The sequence below is a fragment of the Rutidosis leptorrhynchoides genome, chromosome 5 (assembly GCF_046630445.1).
Source record: "Rutidosis leptorrhynchoides isolate AG116_Rl617_1_P2 chromosome 5, CSIRO_AGI_Rlap_v1, whole genome shotgun sequence".
NCBI lineage: Eukaryota > Viridiplantae > Streptophyta > Magnoliopsida > Asterales > Asteraceae > Rutidosis > Rutidosis leptorrhynchoides.
This window is the reverse complement of record NC_092337.1, coordinates 245,195,902-245,218,707: the sequence shown is the minus strand read 5'-3', so window position 1 is coordinate 245,218,707 and position 22,806 is coordinate 245,195,902. Positions and strand designations below refer to the sequence as shown.

General features: G+C 31.1%; 1 protein-coding gene across 1 annotated transcript in view; it reads left to right on the top strand.

Annotated features, from left to right (window-relative positions):
* Nucleotides 1-22,806, top strand: part of LOC139849322 (uncharacterized) — a 41,025-nt gene that overhangs the window by 5,897 nt on the left and 12,322 nt on the right. The window contains exon 2 of the mRNA XM_071838982.1: nt 794-888. Coding sequence (XP_071695083.1) covers nt 794-888 — 95 coding nt within the window. The remainder of the gene's footprint in view (nt 1-793; nt 889-22,806) is intronic.

Genomic DNA, 22,806 nt, shown 5'->3' with positions numbered 1-22,806 from the left:
TTTAAAGTCAAAGTATAGCTTTGAAAGACGTAGGAATCTAAGAGTGATGTCCTATTAAATCTTGACTTGTATTCTGTTCTGTCAAAATTAGAATATGTAATCGAATTTGTATGAAAAATGGTTGTTCTTTGGTGAACGACTACATATATCTGTTGATGTAAGTGGTATAGTTAAAGACTGGTTGAATCAAAACTGAAGAATGTACGGTGTAACATATTAATGTGAAATCTAAATATTTCTTGGGTATTACCTACCCTTTAAAAATATTTTCACAATTAACAGTTTGTACAAAAGAATTTTTAATTACAATCTTTATGAAAATATACGTACATATATATTTTCCTTCAGATGTAATCATGGATTTAATGAGTTAATATAATATTAAACTCATTTGAATTACGGATGAAACGAGAATGAATAATCTCCAAAACCTTAGAGATTTCATAATTGTCGTAAAATATTTCGCTAATGAAGTTATGAATCAATACATTCGTCGTTACACTTAATTTATTATGAAATGGAGTTTATTGTGTTAAAGCAGTGATTAACGATTGCTAAGTCATTAATGAAGGATGTACATCATAGCATATTAGTGATATGAATTAACCAAGTAGTACATACTAGTTAAGATTCACACGTAATAGCTTAGTACGAAAAGATTAATTTGTTCCAAACCATATATATATATATATATATAAAGTATACATATATAATACTTCAGGAAGAATGAGTCAATACATCTTAACTCATTATTACTAATATTCCTTGATATCTATGGTGTTGCTGTCTTCAGTAGTTTCGGAGATTGCAGAGCTTGTGATACTGATGGTGCTTTCAGTGTTTGCGGTTTTGGTGATGTTGGTAGTATTGCTGGTACTGGTGGTGCTGGTTATGCTGCTGGTGGTGCTGATGCTTGTAGAATTCGCACCATATTCTCCAGAGCCACTACTCGAGCGCGAAGCTCGTTGACTTCTTCTACTATTCCGGGATGATTGGCGGTTGGAACAAGGGGGTGAATAAGATCTAAAATCTTTGATATTATATAATCGTGATGGGATACCCTGGAAAGAAGAGAGAAAATGGTGTTTCGGATTGGTTCACCGGTAAGCACTTCAGGTTCTTCACCAAGAGGTGAATTCGATTGGTGGAAGGGATCACCTTCTTCTTGTCTCCATTGATTAAGTCGACTACGAACCCATCTCCAATTCATCCAAAATAGATGATGGCTAATTGGTTCGTTTGTTCCGGTTACCCTGCCATTGGAGCTCGAGGAGTTCGAGGAATCCATATTATGTGTTTGGAATAGGGTTTGATATGAAATGGGTGTTGGATACTGAATGATATATTCGTCTCCTTGAATACGTATATATAGCAAAAAGATTTCTGTAATTTACGGAGGAATTTTAGGAAAAGTGTTAGACAAAGTTTACTGGGATAGATATGATAAGATATGAATTTGTATGTACATCATCTATGCAATAATCGCAGTATGACGTGTCGAGACTTTAATTATTAAGCAAATGATTTCCAACAAGGATTGATAGATATACTTTCGATTAAAGACTTTCAATTCGTAATGGCCTATTCAGGTCTGGGGGCTTGAGCTATAGGCCCCTTTAAATCGGACAATCCAAACCCTTCCATTCTAGAGTTTCTTATACGCCATCCGTCAAGAAAATTCAATGATCAAAAATAACGAGAATGCAAAGATTTTGAAAGTAATGAATATGAATAGTAGAGATTTCAAAAATCATGGATAACATTTCATGTAATACATATGTAATACACAAAACCATGATAGATGACAAAGGAATCTCGAGAATTTCAGAAATCATAGTTTGCACTTTCATATGAACACAATAATATGTTACATATGAACACAATAATATGTTACATATCAACACAATAAAAGTACTCATGTTGTTCGCATAATAGTTTGCACTTGTGTCTATCCGTTATAAAAATATTGCATTTATTCTCAGCCCAAAAATATATAAAAAGGGAGCAGATGAACTCACGATACGATACGATAGTTTGTAGTAAATATGCATAGGATGGCACTGAACAAGTACAGAGTTGACCTCGGATTCACGAACCTATATCAAGTATATATATTATTAATAACTTTATTTGTTATTTTTATGTGTTATATTAGATAAATTTAATATATTTAATTTATATATTTTATATATACTAATATTTATCATTCGTTATGACATTTTAATATATTAAAGTTTATTTATGATAAAGAATATATAAAATATATTAATTGATATCTTTTATATATAGTTTAATTAATATCCTTTTAATAATAAGAATATAGTGATATGTAATAATAATAATAGTATTGTTAATAAGTTAATTTTAATAATGACACTTTTTAATAAAGATAATTATAAAAATGATAATTTTATTAAAAATATTAATTTCAATAATAATACTAATTTTACAAGAAATTTTGATAGAATTTAAAGTACGGTTACTTTTAGTAATAATGGTGATAATGATAGTAATTTTAATACTAATAATTATAATCTTATTAATAATATTAATAGTAATACTTATGTTAATAATACTAATTAATAATAATAACTATAATATTAATTTTAATAATACTAATTCATTTAAATCATAAATTAATTTTAATTTAAATCATTTTCATAAACTTATAATAATAGTAATAATAATAATAATAATAATAATAATAATAATAATAATAATAATAATAATAATAATAATAATAATAATAATAATAATAATAATAATCTTAATAATATTAAAAAATTTAGGAAATGAAAACTACCTCAAAATAAGCCCTTTAAAAAAATGCCCCAAATCAAGCTCGAACCCGCGACCCCTCATTAACACGCTAACACCCTTAATTGTCCCTCTGCTTCTGCATTTCTGATATGATACCAGTTTTAATTTCTTATAACCCTTATTATTTTTCTGTTATTTTCTTCTCCTTCTTCATCAAATAACTTAATCGACTAGTGTAAATTATAAATTTATTGTTTGATGTACTAATTGAAATTGACACGGGATTGGTCTATAAATAAAAGATTTTTGTTCAATCAGATAAAGAAAGAAAAAATAAAATAAAAAAAGGATGCTGTATAGCTCGCGATGAACATCAAAAACTCAAAGCTTGATTTTAAAATTTGGACCGTTTTAGACAAATGTTACGACATGAATTATGTTTAAAATCATTCTTATAAACTTCCTAAATCCTCAATTGAATCAGAAACATCAAAAGGAATTCGAATTTCGCGATGAACAATACGTTTGACTTTTTAAATTTAAAATTTGACTCTCAAATTTGAACTCGATAATGGAAATTGGAATATGAAATTTTGCAGAAAGTTTGACTAGACGAATCCTAATCTAACTGCATTTTTAGTTTTTAAAAATTGATAGTAAATCGAGCTTTTGATAATTGAAGTAAGAACAGGGGTGTCAATGAAGTTCACAGTTTTCTGTTTGATTTTCAATTAGCAGCAACTACAACCATTATATAACTGTAATGAAGTTGTTAACTTAACATGTAAAGTAGAGATTTTTCATTGTTTATTGATAATGGGTCGACTAAATACAAAATCACTACCAGCAGAAGCATAAAAAAATAAAAATAATCAGCAAAATACAAAAAGTTGGGTCGTGGGAAATAAAAAATATATAAAAAATATATGCTGATTCACGATCAATTAAAAAATAAAAAGGCATATATGCAGATCACTTAAAAAAATTAAAAGCAGATATAGTTTTTAGGTTAAATTAGGTATATGTTTAATTTATATTAATTTAATTAATTTATTAATAATAATAATAATTATATTTATAATATTAATTAATAATAATAGATAAAGATATTAATAGTAATACTCATAATAATAATAATTATGTTAATAATAATATTAATAATAATAATATTATTATTTGAATTAAGTTGTATTAATATAACAATGATAATAATACTAATAATAATGATAATAATAATAATAATAATAATAATAATAATAATAATAATAATAATAATAATAATAATAATAATAATAATAATAATAATAATAATAATAATAATAATAATAATAATAATAATAATAATAATAATAATAATGATATTAATAACACTAACAATCATGATAATATTATTATGTTAATTATATTTGTGATATTAGTAATAATATTTAACATTACTAGTGAATATTACTAATAATAATAATATTAATAATACTGATATTAATATTAATATTAATATTAATAATAATAATAATAATAAAAGTTTTCTTATAATAATAATATTACTAATACTGATATTAATATTAATATTAATACTAATATTAATATTAATATTAATATTAATAATAATAATAATAAAAGTAATAATATAACAGCTATATTATCTTGTATATTTTACATATTTAATTAAATCATATTTGAATTTATATTTCAAATTATTATATGTATATATACATATTTATTTTTAATTATTTGTTCATGAATTATCGGAAACAGTCGAAATTATTTGCATCGTCCTGCGCGCCTCGCCATTAGCTGAACAGAGAAATTTTTTTTGTGACATTTTAAGCGGGTTTGTTCGTGGTTTGGTTTGGGTTGTTACACTAGTGCATGAGCCCATGCGAGTGCATGAGATTTGCACTAAAATCTCATGCGATCGCATGAGTTACTGTAGCAGGCCACATCCTATAAATTCGCCAGTTTTCTGTGAGTTTGAGGACATCTTTTTATATTTTCTTTCTCTTATCTCTCAATTTATATTTATATTTATATTTTAATTATAATTTTAATTTAAATTAATAATAATAAGGTTATGGTAGCGAATGTTGTAAGTTTGTAAGTCGAAACTCTGTCCGGGTAACGCTACGCGATAAATAATCACAGTAAGCTATGTTCTTCCTTTTTAAATTAATGTCTTGTAACTAAGTTATTATTATGCTTATTTAGGCCGAAGTAATCGTGATGTTGGACTAAAAATTAAGATTGGGTTATTGGATTTTGTACTATAATTGGGGTTTGGACAAAAGAACGACACTTGTGGAAATTAGACTATGGGCTATTAATGGGTTTTATATTTGTTTAATTAAATGATAGTTTATTAATTTAATATAAAGATTTACAATTTGACGTACCTATAAATAACCATATACACTCGATCGGACACGATGGGCGGGATATTTATAAGTACTAATAATCGTTCATTTAATCGGACACGGGAATGGATTAATAGTCAATGGACTTATTAAAACAGGGGTGAATTATATACACGGAAAATTGGTGTAATTATAGTTTAAGTCCCCAATTAGTTGGAATATTTGACTTCGGATATAAGAATAATTTGACGAGGACACTCGCACTTTATATTTATGACTGATGGACTGTTATGAACAAAAACCAGATAGGTATCAAATAAACCAGGACAAAGGACAATTAACCCGGGTAACAATTAATTAAAATCAAAACGTCAAACATCATGATTACGGAAGTTTAAATAAGCATAATACTTTTATTTCATATTTCATCGTACCTTTATTTACTGTCATTTTAATTACTGCAACTTACTTTATCGCAATTTAAATTCTGTCATTTATATTATCTACATTTATCTTTACGCTTTATTTAAAATCGACAAACCGGTCATTAAACGGTAAAAAAAACCCCTTTTTATAATAATAATAATAATAATAATACGACTTATATATATATATATATATATATATATATATATATATATATATATATATATATATATATATATATATATACACAAATATAATTGTTTAAAAATATAGCGTTAAACTTGGCTAGTTCCCTGTGGACGAACCGGACTTACTAAAAACTACACTACTCTACGATTAGGTACACTGTCTATAAGTATTGTAGCAAGGTTTAGGTATATCCACTCTATAAATAAATAAATAACTTGTGTAAAATTGTATCGTATTTAATAGTATTTCGTAACAAAAATATAACTATTTCGTATACACCTCTACGCACATCAAGTATTTTTGGCGCCGCTGCCGGGGACTGCCTAAACGCCAGAAGCGAAACGCTATATATAAAATAAAATAAAAAGATTTTTATTAAGTCTTAGTTTACTTTTGTAAAAATACGCTTTTGTAAAAATACTTTTTAAATATTAAAAATACTAAAATAAAAAAAAATAAAAAAATAAAATATATATATTTTTAAGAGTTTATTAAATATATATATAAAATTATAAAGTTTTTTTTATTTTTATTTTAGTTTTTAAAATATAAGTTTTTATTTGTTTATATAAATATTTTATATAAAAAAAATTTAAAAACTTAAACGGGCCAATCACTGTTGAAGCCCAATCTTCTAGCCTAGAACCCTACTTCATTGATCGAATGGAATGTTAACGTATATCTCATGCGGTCGCATGACCTGGAAAGACAGGTCTGATCATAGTACGTACGAAATTAGGGTTAAAGTTTAATTATTATTATTATTAATTAATTATAATTAGGGTTTTTAATTTAATAATAATTAGTTTTAGTTTTATTTAATTTGTAATATTTAGTTTAAAGTAGTTTTATTAATTATAAATTGATACTTTTATACAATAAATAATATAAAAATAATATTTATATAAAAATTGTATTTTTATAACTTTAAGCTTATTTTTATTTTTATATCTTTTTATTAGTTTAATTTGTAATTTGTATTTATCGCTCGTAACTAGTTTTAAGATATAGTAAAAGCCATAGTTTATTTTTATTTCTATATTTTTAGGCTTTGCTTTAAAATCCCTTAAGTGCTTTTTCTTTAGACTAAGATTTAGGTGCTTTAGAATTTTACGACGTCGCTTATTGCTTTAGTATTTAAAATTTTAGTATTTGTTTTAGTAATTGCCGTTTTGGATATAGAATTCCTTTAAGCTTTAATACCTTTAGACGCATCTTTTAATTCTTAGTTTTTAGACTTTTAAGTTTCGACGCGCTACGTTCTTTTTATTATTTTTCGACCTTTTATTTTTCGACATTTTTTGACGCGCTTTTTTTCTTTCTTATTTTTCGACGCTCTAGTCTTTAGGACATAGAATTTTCTTTATTTTCTTTAAAATTTCAAAACGAAAAATTATTTTAAGCGGTTAAATTGATAGACATCCAAAATTTTCTGGTTCGTAGTAATAGTTGGATTTGTTAGTGGCGAGTTGTGGGCTTCCGATTTAAAGGGTCCTGGCTACCTGCTGCATCTATTGGCTATTTGAAACGTGGGCAACATCAGAAAAGTCTATTAATTTGATAACTTATATAATTTTTATCTTTTATAACTAATAGGATATTATGTGAATTTACCGAGCAAAATGTTCACCACCTTTCATACGTTCACCACCTGTAACCCGATCAAGACATCTAGCCAATATTGTCGCCGTTGATTTTTATTTAGAATCATCATCTAGTCGACCAAGTACTCCAACTCAACTTTTCGATAATCCATTTTTTGAACCCGACTTCACTACCGAGAACCCGGAGGATATTCAAGGACAATTCCAAGATCCTGAACCACTAATCATTCCTCTTGAACCACAAACCGTTAAATCAGAATTCTCTAGTGATTCGTATTCAACAAATTCAATTATGGAAGTAACTGAACCTCTAAGTATGGAAGACCGAATGAGAGCCACACGCACTGGCCAAGGTCACTCCATTATTAAGCCAGATATTAATGCACCAGATTATGAAATCAAGGGACAAATCCTACACATGGTAACTAATCAATGCCAATATAGTGGTACGCCAAAAGAAGATCCAAACGAACATCTTCGAACCTTTAATAGGATTTGTACTCTATTTAAAATCAGAGAAGTTGAGGATGAACAGATCTATCTCATGCTGTTTCCCTGGACTTTAAAGGGAGAAGCCAAAGATTGGTTAGAATCGTTACCTGAAGGGGCGATTGATACATGGGATGTTTTAGTTGAAAATTTTCTTAAACAATTCTTTTCGACATCTAAAGCTGTGAGACTTCAGGAAGAAATTGTTACATTCACACAGAAGCCAAATGAAACTCTATATGAGGCGTGGACAAGATTTGGAAAGTTGTTGAGAGGATGTCCTCAGCACGGTTTAGATACTTATCAAATAGTATAAATATTCTACCAAGGTGTCGATATTACTACACGAAAAGACATCGACATAGCAGCTGGTGGTTTCATTATGAAGAAAACCGCAACTGAAGCTCACAAGATAATTGATAATACAGCCTCCCACTCGCATGAGTGGCACCAGGAAAAAGATATCTTTCGATCATCTAAAGCGGCTAGAGCCGATTCTAGCCATGAATTTGATTCTGTTTCCGCAAAAATAGATGCTTTCGAAAGACGAATGGAAAAGATGACTAAAGATATTCACGCAATACGAATCAGTTGTGAGCAATGCGGTAGACCACACTTAACGAAAGATTGTCACATTGAGCAAACGATGGAACAACGTGAGAATGTTTCCTACATGAACCAAAGGCTGGGAAATAATTTTCAAAATAATTATCAACCTCCAAGGCCAAACTTCAATCGAAATCAAAACATTCTTTACAATCCAAATGGGCCAAACAATAATTCGTACAACCAACAAGGTCCGAATAACCAACCAACTCAAAACAACACTTTCAATCAACAAAGACCTAGCTTGTATAAACCACCACAACAAACCGAAGAGAAAAAGCCAAATCTGGAAGAAATGATGGCAAAGCTAATGGAATCTCAAACACAATTTATTGCAACTCAAACCCAAACAAATGAGAGGTTTGATCAGTCATTAAGAACTCAACAAGCTTTCATTTTGAATCTAGAAAAACACGTAGGTACTCTTGCTAGCATGATGAGTGAGAGGGAACAAGGAAAGCTACCGAGTAATACTGAAGTAAATCCTCAGAATGAGAATGTTAATATGGTGTCAACAAATTTTAAAAAACCAACATCAGAAAATGGGAAGGTTTTTGATGTGAGTAACAATGAAGAAGTTACAACACCACCACCACTAACCGAGTATGTAAAGCCAGTGGTGGCACCATACAGACCACCCATCCCACTTCCAAGAAAAGAAGTTGAGTATGAGCAAGTAATTGGTAATAAAGTTTGTGATACCTCTGGAAAGAAGAAGAAGAATAAGAAAGTACAAGAAACAAAAACTGTAAAGATAAACCCGGTGAAGACAGTTCCACCAAAACCTCCACCCAGGATGGGTGATCCGGGTGAATTTATTGTTCCTTGTCTACTTAGTGATTGTGTCATGTATGATGCACTAGCCGATTTAGGTGCGAGTGTGAGTGTTATGCCTCTTTCATTATATAAGAGATTAGGAGTAGGTGAGTTAAGCCCAACAGAAATGAGTGTTCGACTCTTTGATCAAACCATTAGGCACCCAGTTGGAATTACTGACAACCTACCCGTTCAAGTGGGTAATTTAACCTTTTTAGTCGAATTCATTGTCATTGACATAGAAGAGGACTCAAACATTCCTCTAATTTTAGGTCGACCATTCTTAGCATCCACCGGGGCGTTATTTGATGTAAGAGAGGGTAGAATGACACTTAGTAATGATGAAAAATCGATCACCTTTGTGAGTCGAAAGGCTAAATCTCCACCAACCAAAACCGTTGAACCAACAAAAATAATTGGTAAGAACCATATTGTTTTACCAACTCCAACGGTAGTGCTTAACAGTAATAAAATGCCTAAGTGTGGGAAAATGAAGTAACACCTAATGATGACCTGATAACAAAGAACCCCGTTGTTGATACGAAATTAAATGACTCCATTATTAATAGTTCAATGAAGAAACTTATTAAACGGATTCGCGATGCTAGAATTAATGGGAACTTTAATTTATGTAACCGGTTAGTATCCAATCTATCGCCTAAAGAAAAGGCGCAACTAGTTGAATTTGTGGATATTACACAGGAATCCGACCAATGGCTTAAAGCAAAAGTCACAGATATGCAAGTTGATTATGGTCCAAGAGAAATTGACGATGAAGTTAATCACAATTTCGACACCACAGCTACCTAAGTGTGGAGAGATTCAAATGTTCTAAAAAGAAAATGCTGTCTAGAGTTAGTTGTTCTGTAGTCGGGTAGTTCCGAGAATGGAATCTGATTGGTCTTTTCCACTAGCAGACACTAAAGAACTAGTTTTCTTCCCCCATTCTGAATTTTTGTTTTGTAGGTTTTGTTTGAAATTAATATTCTTTTTAAATTTAAGTTTTGTGTGAATTTTAAAACAAAATTTACTTTATTTCATTAAGTTTAAAAAAATGATTTCTAAAATTCATCGTAAGTTGAAGAATAGGTCATGGAACCGAAATTGCTTTACCCGAGGGCGGGGCGAAAAAGTTTGTTATCATTATTTTTAATATTATTGATCTAAAGTATACCAAACAAAAATTAAAAAACCCAAAAATCTTTGCTTTTAAAACAATCGCTTTAAAAATGACAAATTTTAAATTTTGTCGAGGGACGGACTAGGTAAACATACCGAAACTACCTAAAATAAAAGGAAACAAAACTTTAAAAAAATTATTCATTTAAATTATTTTAATAAATAAAGGTTTTATAAAAAAAATATTATGTATATATTTGTTTGTAGTTTATATTATGTACAAAACATGGTAAAACAGCGCACTTTCAAAGACTGACATTAAGTTCAGCAAAAGCTACTAATTTTGACGACAAGACGCAAAATATCAAATGTGATATAAAATAATATGTTGCAAACTCGGTATTTTTAATCACTTTTCTACACTAATAACCCTCATGAATTTATAATTACAGTCTGATTTCATGTAAATGAGGGCATTGCATGATCTCAAGTGTGGGGAAGGGTTATAAATTCTCTCGGGTTTACACTTAGTATAATTGCCAAATTTTGTGAAAATTTGAAAAAAATTTCAACTAAATGAATTCAAAATCATGTTTATACATATTTATGAACGATAAAACTAGGTGATAATACCGAAATTATTGTTACCTCGGAGAGAACATAAATGGAGAAACAACTCAAAACGTTAGAATTCATTTAAAATGGAATAGAGGAGAATAAAAAGGCAAAGAAAAAAATAAATAAAAGCTAAATGTGGGAAGAATTTACCAAGTTCTCTAAAACACATATCACATATATTTGGTACAGATTATTGCAGGTACTTTTGTTTTGGACGATTTTAATCAGTTTTACCTAATTTACTGTAATATATATTTGAAAGAAAGATGGATCTGCACGATGAATCAATTCCATCATTAAAAGGAAGTAAAGTCTTCCGAAAAAGACACGCGCTTCTTAATTTAGGTCAGGAAGTTATTGTCCAGACCAGCTGTAGGTTGACGAAAAATATAGAAAAGTCATCTCTAAAATCAGCAGGAAATCCACGGACCTCAGCATCAAATAGGGTAACCAAGTGGTCAGACTTATCCTAACCATGAGAGGATCTGTCTCGTAAAATGGGGAGGGTGCCGTGCAAATTAGGTTGATAATACTAATGAATCAGACCCCCAGAAAGGATAATCTCCTTAAAGATTAAAAATCAGCTTTTAAGCCTGATATTACTCAATCCTTAAGATTGACTTTAAAGATTGAGAATTCAAACTCATGGAATTCGATAATATCTAAACTCAAGCTTGAACGGGAAAATATTTTGATCAAATTAAAAATTTGTTTTCTGAAAACCTATTTTCAATGCGTCCGTTACCATTGAACGTAAAATCCTAGGAATTCATCTAGAATTCATTAGGTCACCTGAACCAAATCAGGTGTCAACCGTAAGAACTGTGGTTGCATAGCATGGTCGAAGACAGGACCTTGTGCCAGACCGAAAAACTATAGGGTGATCTTTACTATTGCTCCTATAAGGATAGTAATTGCATCCAACATGTTATAGACCATAATTAAAAGCATGTCACGGGACATTGCCTTAACAGTTGCTTGTTCAACGCTTTCCTTTACAACCGGACGGTAGTTTACCGAAAGGTAATATACGGAGCAAGTATACTGGACGTGTTGCTTTCCTAATACAAGGTTAGCAAGTGGGTGACACAAAACCGCAAGTTTTGAGCTAAAATTTTCAAATCTGAAACCCACAAAACCCACAAAAACATTTTGCTAACACCGGTGAAGGGTTATTCCGAAAAACTTATCTAGGGTAAAAGCTAGAATGAATTTTCAAAAGATCAAATGTTTTCATAAAGATCCAATTTTCTTAAAGGATCTAAATTTTTAATAGTCATGTGGAACTGTAAACCACATCGTTACTATCATTGTATATACCGTTGTATCAAAATCACTTATGTATAAAGTGTGAGAATAAAAAAAATGATTCGAGTGAAGTGTGATTTTATTTCAAAGTTATGTATTGCTTGAGGACAAGCAACGCTCAAGTGTGGGGATATTTGATAGTGCTCCAAATGAACATATATTTAGGCACAATATCCTTCCAATATGTAAAGCTTTTAGTTGTAATTGTTCTATTTTTATGTAATATTCATTTAAATAAATAAGTGTGAAGACAAAAGAAGAAAATGACGATTTGAAGATGCAAATGACCAAAAAGCTAAAAAGTACAAAGTACAATCCAAGTGGTTCAATTTATTGATGAGAAACGTCTCAAAATTACAAGAGTACGAGTCACAAAACGCAAAGTACAAGATATTAAATTATACGAAAGGAAGTTCGAAAAACCGGAACCGGGACCTGAGCCAACTATCAACGCGGGATGCAACGGAGCTAAAATTACAAGTCAACTATGCACAAGAATATAATATAATATTTAAATAATTATATATATTATTTATATATTATATATTATATTAAAAACGTCGACAAACTAGCAAAAAAAAATATGTGAGCTGGATCTGACGGCCATGCGATCGCATGGGAAATAGGCATAAAACCCATGCGAGTGCATGAAATTTGCACTAAAATCTCATGCGATCGCGTGAGTTAATGTAGCAGGCCACATCCTATAAATTCGCCAGTTTTCTGTGAGTTTGAGGACATCTTTTTCTATTTTCTTTCTCTTATCTCTCAATTTATATTTATATTTATATTTAATTATAATTTTAGTTTAAATTAATAATAATAATAATAAGGTTATGGTAGCGAATGTTGCAAGTTTGTAAGTCGAAACTCTGTCCGGGTAACGCTACGCGATAAATAATCACTGTAAGCTATGTTCTTCCTTTTTAAATTAATGTCTTGTAACTAAGTTATTATTATGCTTATTTGAGCCGAAGTAATCGTGATGTTGGACTAAAAATTAAGATTAGGTTATTGGATTTTGTACCATAATTGGGGTTTGGAAAAAAGAACGACACTTGTGGAAATTAGACTATGGGCTATTAATGGACTTTATATTTGTTTAATTAAATGATAGTTTGTTAATTTAATATAAAGATTTACAATTTGACGTACCTATAAATAACCATATACACTCGATCGGACACGATGGGCGGGATATTTATAAGTACTAATAATCCATTTAACCAGACACGGGAATGGATTAATAGTCAATGGACTTATTAAAACAGGGGTGAATTATATACAAGGAAAATTGGTGTAATTATAGTTTAAGTCCCCAATTAGTTGGAATATTTAACTTCGGATATAAGAATAATTTGACGAGGACACTCGCACTTTATATTTATGACTGATGGACTGTTATGGACAAAAACCAGATAGGTATCAAATAAACCAGGACAAAGGACAATTAACCTGGGTAACAATTAATTAAAATCAAAACGTCAAACATCATGATTATGGAAGTTTAAATAAGCATAATACTTTTATTTCATATTTCATCGTACCTTTAATTACTGTCATTTTAATTACTGCAATTTACTTTATCGCAATTTAAATTCTGTCATTTATATTATCGTCATTTATCTTTACACTTTATTTAAAATCAACAAACCGGTCATTAAACGGTAAAAACCCCCTTTTTATAATAATAATAATACGACTTATATATATATATATATATATATATATATATATATATATATATATATATATATATATATATACAAATATAATTGTTTAAAAATATAGCGTTAAACTTGGCTAGTTCCCTGTGGACGAACCAGACTTACTAAAAACTACACTACTCTACGATTAGGTACACTACCTATAAGTGTTGTAGCAAGGTTTAGGTATATCCACTCTATAAATAAATAAATAACTTGTGTAAAATTGTATCGTATTTAATAGTATTTCGTAACAAAAATATAACTATTTCGTATACACCTCTACGCACATCAAGTTCATAGGTTTATGATAAAACAATAAAATTCATCATTTTGATAGACCACAAGATTTAAATCCTGCATGGTATAAATGGGCCCGAATCCTATACCCACTGTAATGTACATGCGATATCTTTTAAATACAGTACACCTTCCTCGTGTACGAAATCATCTTTCATAAATCTTGGTAACCGTACACATATCTTGTGCACAAAAATAACATACACATAACCTGTGTATAAAATCATTCTCTCGATACATAACATTCACTTTTCATTACTTTCATAGCTTGGCTTGGTAACCGACCTTAACATATAATGCGTATAATAATATCCCCAAAACAGAACATCTCGTCTATATAATAATCATATAAACTTCGAAGTACTAAACACCACGCCCACTAGCCCTTCCGTCTAGTGAACATTCTGGGTGGGGGTGTTAAATCCGGTAGCTACCTTTAGGATTCGCGTCAATTAGGCGTGCACTAATTCGCAAAATTAGTGATGTTCCCTAATTCTTAGGTTACCAAGCAATAATAATCAGGGGAAAAATATTCATATCAATTGTGGAAATTATCACGTCCACATAATTCAATGGTGGCAATTATCACGTCCACATAATTCATTCGAGGAATGTTTTGCTTGTGACTATCTCGTCAAACATTTATAAAATCATTTCATGTATTCGCAGTTCAAAATGTATTTCAAAAGCATTTAATAAAGCAGTTGTAAGAGTAGTGCATGTATTCTCAGTCCCAAAAATGTAAAGAGTAAAAGGGAATCAAATGAACTCACCATACTGTATTTTGTAGTAAAAATACATAGGACGACATTGAACAAGTATAGGGTTGGCCTCGGATTCACGAACCTGTATCAAGTATATATATTAACACATTGTAATATTAATCAACTAAGTGTATATATATTTTATAATATATATAGATTAATATCCTTATATATTATTATATTAATCCTTATTATTTGTTATAATACTTATATGATATATATATATATATATATATATATATATATATATATATATATATATATATATACTTTAATAAATGTGAGATTTATATAAATAATATTATATCAGTTAATATATTAAAAATTTAATATTAGTATACTTGTGATTTATCTAATCAATATATATTTTTATATAGATATCTTTTGTTTGTAAAAATTATAATTATAATTATAATAATAATAAGATAATAATAATAATATTTAGATTTGAAAATAATAATAATAATAATAATAATAATAATAATAATAATAATAATAATATTAATAATAATAATAATAAATATATAGTAATAATAACAACAATGATAATAATGGAAATCGTAATACTACCTCAAAGCAGTAGTCCTTAAAAAAATGCCCAAGTCCGGGTTTGAACCCACGACGTCCCGCTAACCCAATAACATCATTAACTACTACTCCAATTGTGTTTTCCTGATTTTATCTCTAATCTATATATAAATAAACCGTCTCAACTGTTTCTTTTCCTTCTTCATATATAAATTGATCAAAGAAACAACAAACATAATCATTCATCTTCATCGTCTTTCGGTTATCATCATGATCATTCTATCATCTCTATCTAACGTTACCACTATCTATCCTCATCATCATACGGTGTTACCTTCATCATCATCAACATAACCGTCGCCATATACCATCATCATTCTCGTTATTTCGTCTTAACATCATAATCATGTCATTTACTAATCGTCTTAATCATCATCATTCTCATTCTTCTTCATGATCATCGTTATCATGCCCATTATCATCATCCTCATTAATCATGGATCGTGAATCCTAACCATTTTCATAATCATAACTCACGCATCATTTCCAACTTATATATTATCAACAATACATAAGCTCGTTACTACCTTCATTATATCATTAACTTCAAATCCTAATTCATTTCCTTAACTACCCGTCACCTAGCTGTCCAAAATTTATATCGATCAATCAGTTTTTCACAGGCCAATGATAGCTAGCCCAAATAAACACTACTAGCCCAACTGTTTAATAGATGTTTAAGAATAATTTTTGTCGGCCCAATCTTGAAAATATAATCATTGGCCCAGGTAACAATAAAAACGTGGTGGCCTAATAAGGAAATCCCGTAATAAAAGATGGGTGTACATGCTTGATTGTTTGATTTATTTTAAACAAAAAAGCCTTATGTATGCCACAAATTCATTTTATACTCCATGTGGGGTTTCGAGTTAGGTGATGTCGGCCACAAAAGGAAATATGCAAGCAACACTAACAGTTGTTTATTAGTTATTTGGTTTTTGGTAATATAAGCAAAAATAACGATTACCAAGGAAAAGAAAGAAAAGAACGAGGTTGTTTGATAGAATCACAAAACAGAAACAGTGATAGTAAATTGTTGCACTTAGTTTCCGTTTGTAATTGAAACAAAACAAAAATATAAAAGTAGTGGGGAAGTAATATTTGATATTGGGTTTGGGTGTTCCGAAAGTGGTGGTAGATAGTTGGAGGTGTATGATGGCGGTAGTAGGGTGGTTGTGAAGATTGTAGCATTCTTGAGTTGTTCTCGTTCCATTGCTAAAACAGAAAAATAGAAGAGGTGATCGTGAGCTTTTATAACGACCCGACTTTTTTGACTTGTTTTGTGCCTTGTGATTTTTGCGAAACTGCGTATTTGTGCGTACTGTGTTACTTTATACTCTGGAATCTTTATACACATGGCTTACTTTCATTTATGTGTTAAAACATGCCTTTAAGTAAGTAGGATACTTAACTTGATCACCGGAAGCCTTTATGACCGTTAGTGTCACTTAACGTTACGAACAAACTGCGTACTGCGTACACATTTAACTTTTGTCGTAATCAGAATATTATGACTACGAAATCTTAATTATTATTTCATAATAATAATTACTTGGGTTTTTGGATGCTTAATTACGCGTAGTAATTTACTTATGCTTACTAGTTAGTCTTGTTTGACTTTCTACCTTGTTGGGCCTTAGCCCACCCTACACTAGTTAGTGAACTATTTAATTAGCCCAATTATTAATAGCTAGTGACCCATTAATATGTAAGACAAACGCCCATTTATTAGAGGAAACATGCTAGCATTTTTGTCAAGTATTATCCTTAATGTTGCATGAGATCCGAACATAAGCACCAACTTTAGACAACCATTAACCAAAAAGCAAAAGTTGGTCTCCCTTGTCCCCCTCCCAAGTCCACGGCCAAACACCCCCTCCCACACCCTCATTCACCTATAAATACAAGCCTTATTCAATCCATTTTACACTTGCTCTCATTTATATTTCACACACACTTATTCTCTTATTTCCTTTCTAGTCTTTCTCACTCTAAAACTTGTAAGTTTTTGAATTTCTTCTTCTTCTTCTCTTATCATTTTCGTGTTCATCATCATCAATAAAGGATCAAGCTTTTTAGTTTTGATCTTGATTACATCTTGTAGATTCAAACTTGGATTTGAATCCTTCAAGAACATGGAAGATTCAAGCTTTCTAGCTTTGAATCTTCACCTACTTTGTAGATATATATCTTTTAACTTTAATCTTATTATTTTGTTACAAAGATTCAAACTTGTGTTTGTAATCTTCATGTAACTTAAAGATCTAAGCTTTATGCTTCAAGATCTTCAAGAATAACCAAGATGCAAGCTTTCTAGCTTGAATCTTTATATCTTTTGTTGGATCTAAGTTTCCTAACTTATGATCTCATTATTTTGTTATAAAGATCAAAACTTGTGTTTATGGTCTTCATATAACTTAAAGATCTAAGCTTTATGCTTCAAGGTCTTCAAGAACACTAAAGGTTCAAGCTTTCTATCTTTGTGACCTTATAACTTGTGTGAAAAGGATCCAAGCTCTCTAGCTTAGGGTTCCATCACTTTATTTGACTTACATTATGTTCATACTTTCTTGATTGAAGTAAAGTTTGTAGCTTTAGTTGTAAATGTAACTTGTAATTGTGTTAAGACTAAGGATATGATGTAACCTTGGTTCATCATCCATCTAAGACTCTTAAATGAGTTGTGTTCTTACTTGGTCTTAACATATTGTGTGTTGATGGTAGAATCTTTGTCAAGGTGATGCTAACCCATCAACGAGTTGTACACTTGAAGCTACAAGCATAAAGGATGAGAACCGTGATGAGCATCAAGCACTAAGAACCCCACTGGAGCACTTTTCTTACTGTTTTCGGGGTCTTATCATACCACCTGGGCTACTGTAAAGTTAATTTTCAGTTATTTCGGTTCAAGTAGATGATTTTCCGTTTAGGCCTCATCTTAATCCGATATATGGTTTAGGATTTATAGCCCTCCGAAAGTCACTACGCCGTTGTAACGTTGTGCTGAAATTTCTGACCTACTCGAACTTAAACCGTCGCCACGGTCAAACGAAGACGAGTTAGGTTCTGAAAATTTGTCAGCAGTTAGGGGACTCATATACGGAGCCATAGCCACTGACTACGCATCTTTTCGTTTTGTATAGAGGTCGTAGCAGCTGACCGAAGTCAGCTTATTGTTTCAATCTCTATTCTTGTCAAACTTACTTAGCTTTTATGATGATGAATGATGATGATGATGACACTTAAACTTATTTTATGCACTATTATAACTTATGAGGATAACATACTGACCTAGTAACCTTTGACTTAGGTTGACGACCTTTCGGACCGACTTACTACTTGCATACTTTCATTATCGACTTTACCGCTCTTATCGCTGTGAGTTATAGCATCCCTTTTTACTTTAAATAATTTGGGACTGAGAATACATGTGATTTTTACGTTTTACATACTAGGAACGAGTACTTAAACTTTATATATGTGTGGGTTATACAACGACATAAACTTTCCCCTTAGCTCGGTAACGTTTAGTCATTGGTTTTTGAATCGGTGAACGCGAATCTTAGATATGGATCCATATGGTTTGACATCCCCACTTGGGCTAGTCGCGCTAGTATTTAACGGGTGTTTAATACTTCGTAAACATACGCACTCTCCAAGTGTACCTTTAGGGGGTTATAAACGTTAAGTTAGTTACCAAGTGCCCACGGTTAAACATATACTTTTCGTACTGTTTTGAAACACTGAAATCTCGTGGCCTACCTTACATTACTGTTACAACTTAAACTATAGCTCACCAACATTATTGTTGACATTTTTAAGCATGTTTTCTCAGGTGATTAGAGGTTTGTTGCTTCCGCTGTTTAGACTTGCTGTCTTGGTGTTTAAACTTACTGTTAAGGACCTGCTATGCTAGAATTCCGTTGCATTACTTAGAGATGTCTCAATCATGGAACTTTTATCTTGCATTCGTAATTTATGTTATTTTCAAATAATGACTTTGTAACGACCTTTGTGTCACGTTATCTTTTGTAAACGCTATCTTTTATGAATGCAAAACTGGTTATCAAACAGCATATAGTGTTTGACCTTGTAATGATCCTGTTGTTGATGATCCGTACACGATGGTTTTGTACGGGGCGTCACAGCTTTGGTGAAGGTGAGATGGTTGTGGGTTTCTAAAGAAAGTTGAGGTGACGGTTTTACAATAGAAACAAAAACAGGAGTGCAAGTTTGTTGCTTGAGTGTTCAAACCTGTTTGATCATCTGAAACATAAAGAGGAAATTGAAACACAAAGGTGGTAGTTGGTGGATACTGGTGGCCGTAGATGGTTAATGGTTGAGATGATGGTGGCGTTCGACTTTAGATGGAAACAAAAAACAATAAACTATATAGGTGATGGGTGTTTGGTAGTTGTGTTTTCAAGGTGATTATGGTTGTAGGGTGTTGGTTGTTGTCGGAGAAAAATAGTAGTAACTGCAACCCGAAAGACAAATAGTAGTGAATAGATTGGGATGGGTTTTAACTTAAACAATATTAGAAATGAACCAAGACAGTAGTTCTTCGATGGTGAGTGGCTGTGGGTGGTGTAAATGGGTTGTGAATGGAGTATGGATGAAGAAGAAGTGAAGTTTCATGTTTCATGGTTGATCGAGCTTATATGTATTAGTTTGTATATGTATATCTCCTATATCTCTATATCATCTGTCTAGATATATAACAATAGATAAAGTAGTAATAATTGTATACTAATAGGTTAATTCACATGTGAAGAGAAAGGAGGTAATGAAATAAAATCAGTCACAATTAATTTTCAATCTGCAATAGTGAGCCGTCTAATATTTGTATGTTAGTTACCGACAGTTTTCACGGACTATTATTTCGTATCCCGTTGTTAATCAGTGGCGGATAAAAAGTGTTCAGAAAAATTTCATATTTTTAAATTAAGTTTATTTATTTATTTTGGTCATTATGGTATAAAATTCGATCATTAATTTAATAAATAAAAATTACATCAACTATCCCTCTCATTTATGGGTAAAATATAAAAAGTGCTAAAATTAAATAGTTAGATCCTAAATATACTTTTAATAAGCCTATAACTTATATAACTCATTTTCGGATCACCTTTTATTTTAAGATCATATAAGTTTGTTTTTAACTTGATTAATAACCATTAAGATGATAACCGGGTGCTATGAGCTTTTATTAAATAAATTCTAAATTATATATATTCAATGTACTTTTCATATATAGATAGATTTATAGTAATTTCATGTATTATTATATTTACACAAATAAACTAACTCATATAAGTTTCTATTTCAAATTAATATATATATTTAAACATATATGTATTTATTTACAGATAGTGGTTCGTGAATCGTTGGGAATAGTCGAAGGTCAAATGTATACATGAACACAGTTCAAGGTTTTTGAGATTTTAATAGTATAGACTTTGCTTATTATGTCGAAATCATATAAAGATTAAGTTTAAATTTAGTCGGAAATTCCCGGGTCGTCACAGTACCTACTCGGTAAAGAAATTTCGTCCCGAAATTTGAGTGACGTCGTCATGGCTAACAATAAAAATGTTTTCCTGGAGAATATAAGTGATAAAAAGAGTTTTATCATTACCGAGTAGTATAGATTAAACAATTCGGTTACTTGAAGCGTATGAGTGAAGCTATCACAAAAGATTGAAATGAAGAAATAGAGATTCGTCTTAGCTTTTGACGTAGCCAGGGTTGAATTCAGAAAATAAGGTTCGTCTTAACTTTTGACATTGTCATGGTTGAATTCCAGAATTCAAGGGATTTAAAGAAAATATTCGAATCTATATAAGATTTGATTCTTCTGTAAATCAAGAAATTAGGATCTCTCTAATTAAATGCGGAGATCTGCCTTGATTTACTGTAACAACCCGACATCGTTTTACCAAAAATACGCCCTAAAAAAAATTGTAGTACAGTGCATCTGGACGGCGTCCCACGTATTTGGACGGCGTCCAGTATCGAAGACCAGGATGGCGTCCCAGTCATTTGGACGGCATCCAAATGAACTAAAGTGAACTGATCAGTATTTCAATTTCATGCAAGGGGAAAACCCACTTCCCGACACTTTTAAAACGAAACGACTTTCACAGCACATCATATTAAGTAAAACTAAGAGATTTCCACAATAAAAATAAGTTTTACAACACCGGGCCCACAATGACCCGTTTTACAAATAATATGGCGATTTCGACCCATTTAACTCTTTAGACGGATTAGGACTCTATAACCCAACCCAATACCAAGAGCATAATCCCAGGGACTACCAAATCCCCAATTCGCGTCCAAACATCCAAAAGCTACCCCATCGAGCCCAAGCGCTCCTAAGCATCTAGCTTAACAAACTAGCTAGCTTTAAACCACAATACCTGTAAAAAGGTAAACAATGAGAGGGGTAAGCCTAGGCTTAGTGAATGCATTAATTATACATATACATATATAATATACCTACTTGCAAACACTTACTCAATTACCGCATACACGCTAGCGATATATATATAGCACACCAATGCAAAGTATAACGCTAAGTCTTCAAGACCACGAGCTAGCACAACAATAGCATATATAACTCGAATAATATAATATGCTACACTACAACACACAACCATGGTTAACCAATAGTACAAAGGAATGGTACTTCGAATTTCCCATCGGTGTTTCCAACAACCGTTAGAGTACAACGAATTATAACACTAACCCCGGAGTGGTATCGATTGCCTGAAATTTAAACCCACCCATCACGTGTAATGTGGTATCGAACGCCTGAACTTTAAACCCACGCTACACGCCGACACACATACATGACATGGCATCGAACGCCCGAACTTAAATCCATATCATATATTGACCCGATGTGGTATCGACCGCCCGAACTTAAACCCACATCGAATCTCGTACAAGTAAATACATTATATACACACATATATAATCATTCCACTCACCTTGGGATGCCCGCATAAGTCACACGTGTAAGTCGTCTCCAAACGCAACCGAGCAAGCTTTTACCTATAATACGCATATAGATATATACATAATCAACATACATTCTCTACGAGAGAATTCGACTTCAACACCCTTAACCGAGGGTTTATACCTACATCTACAATCC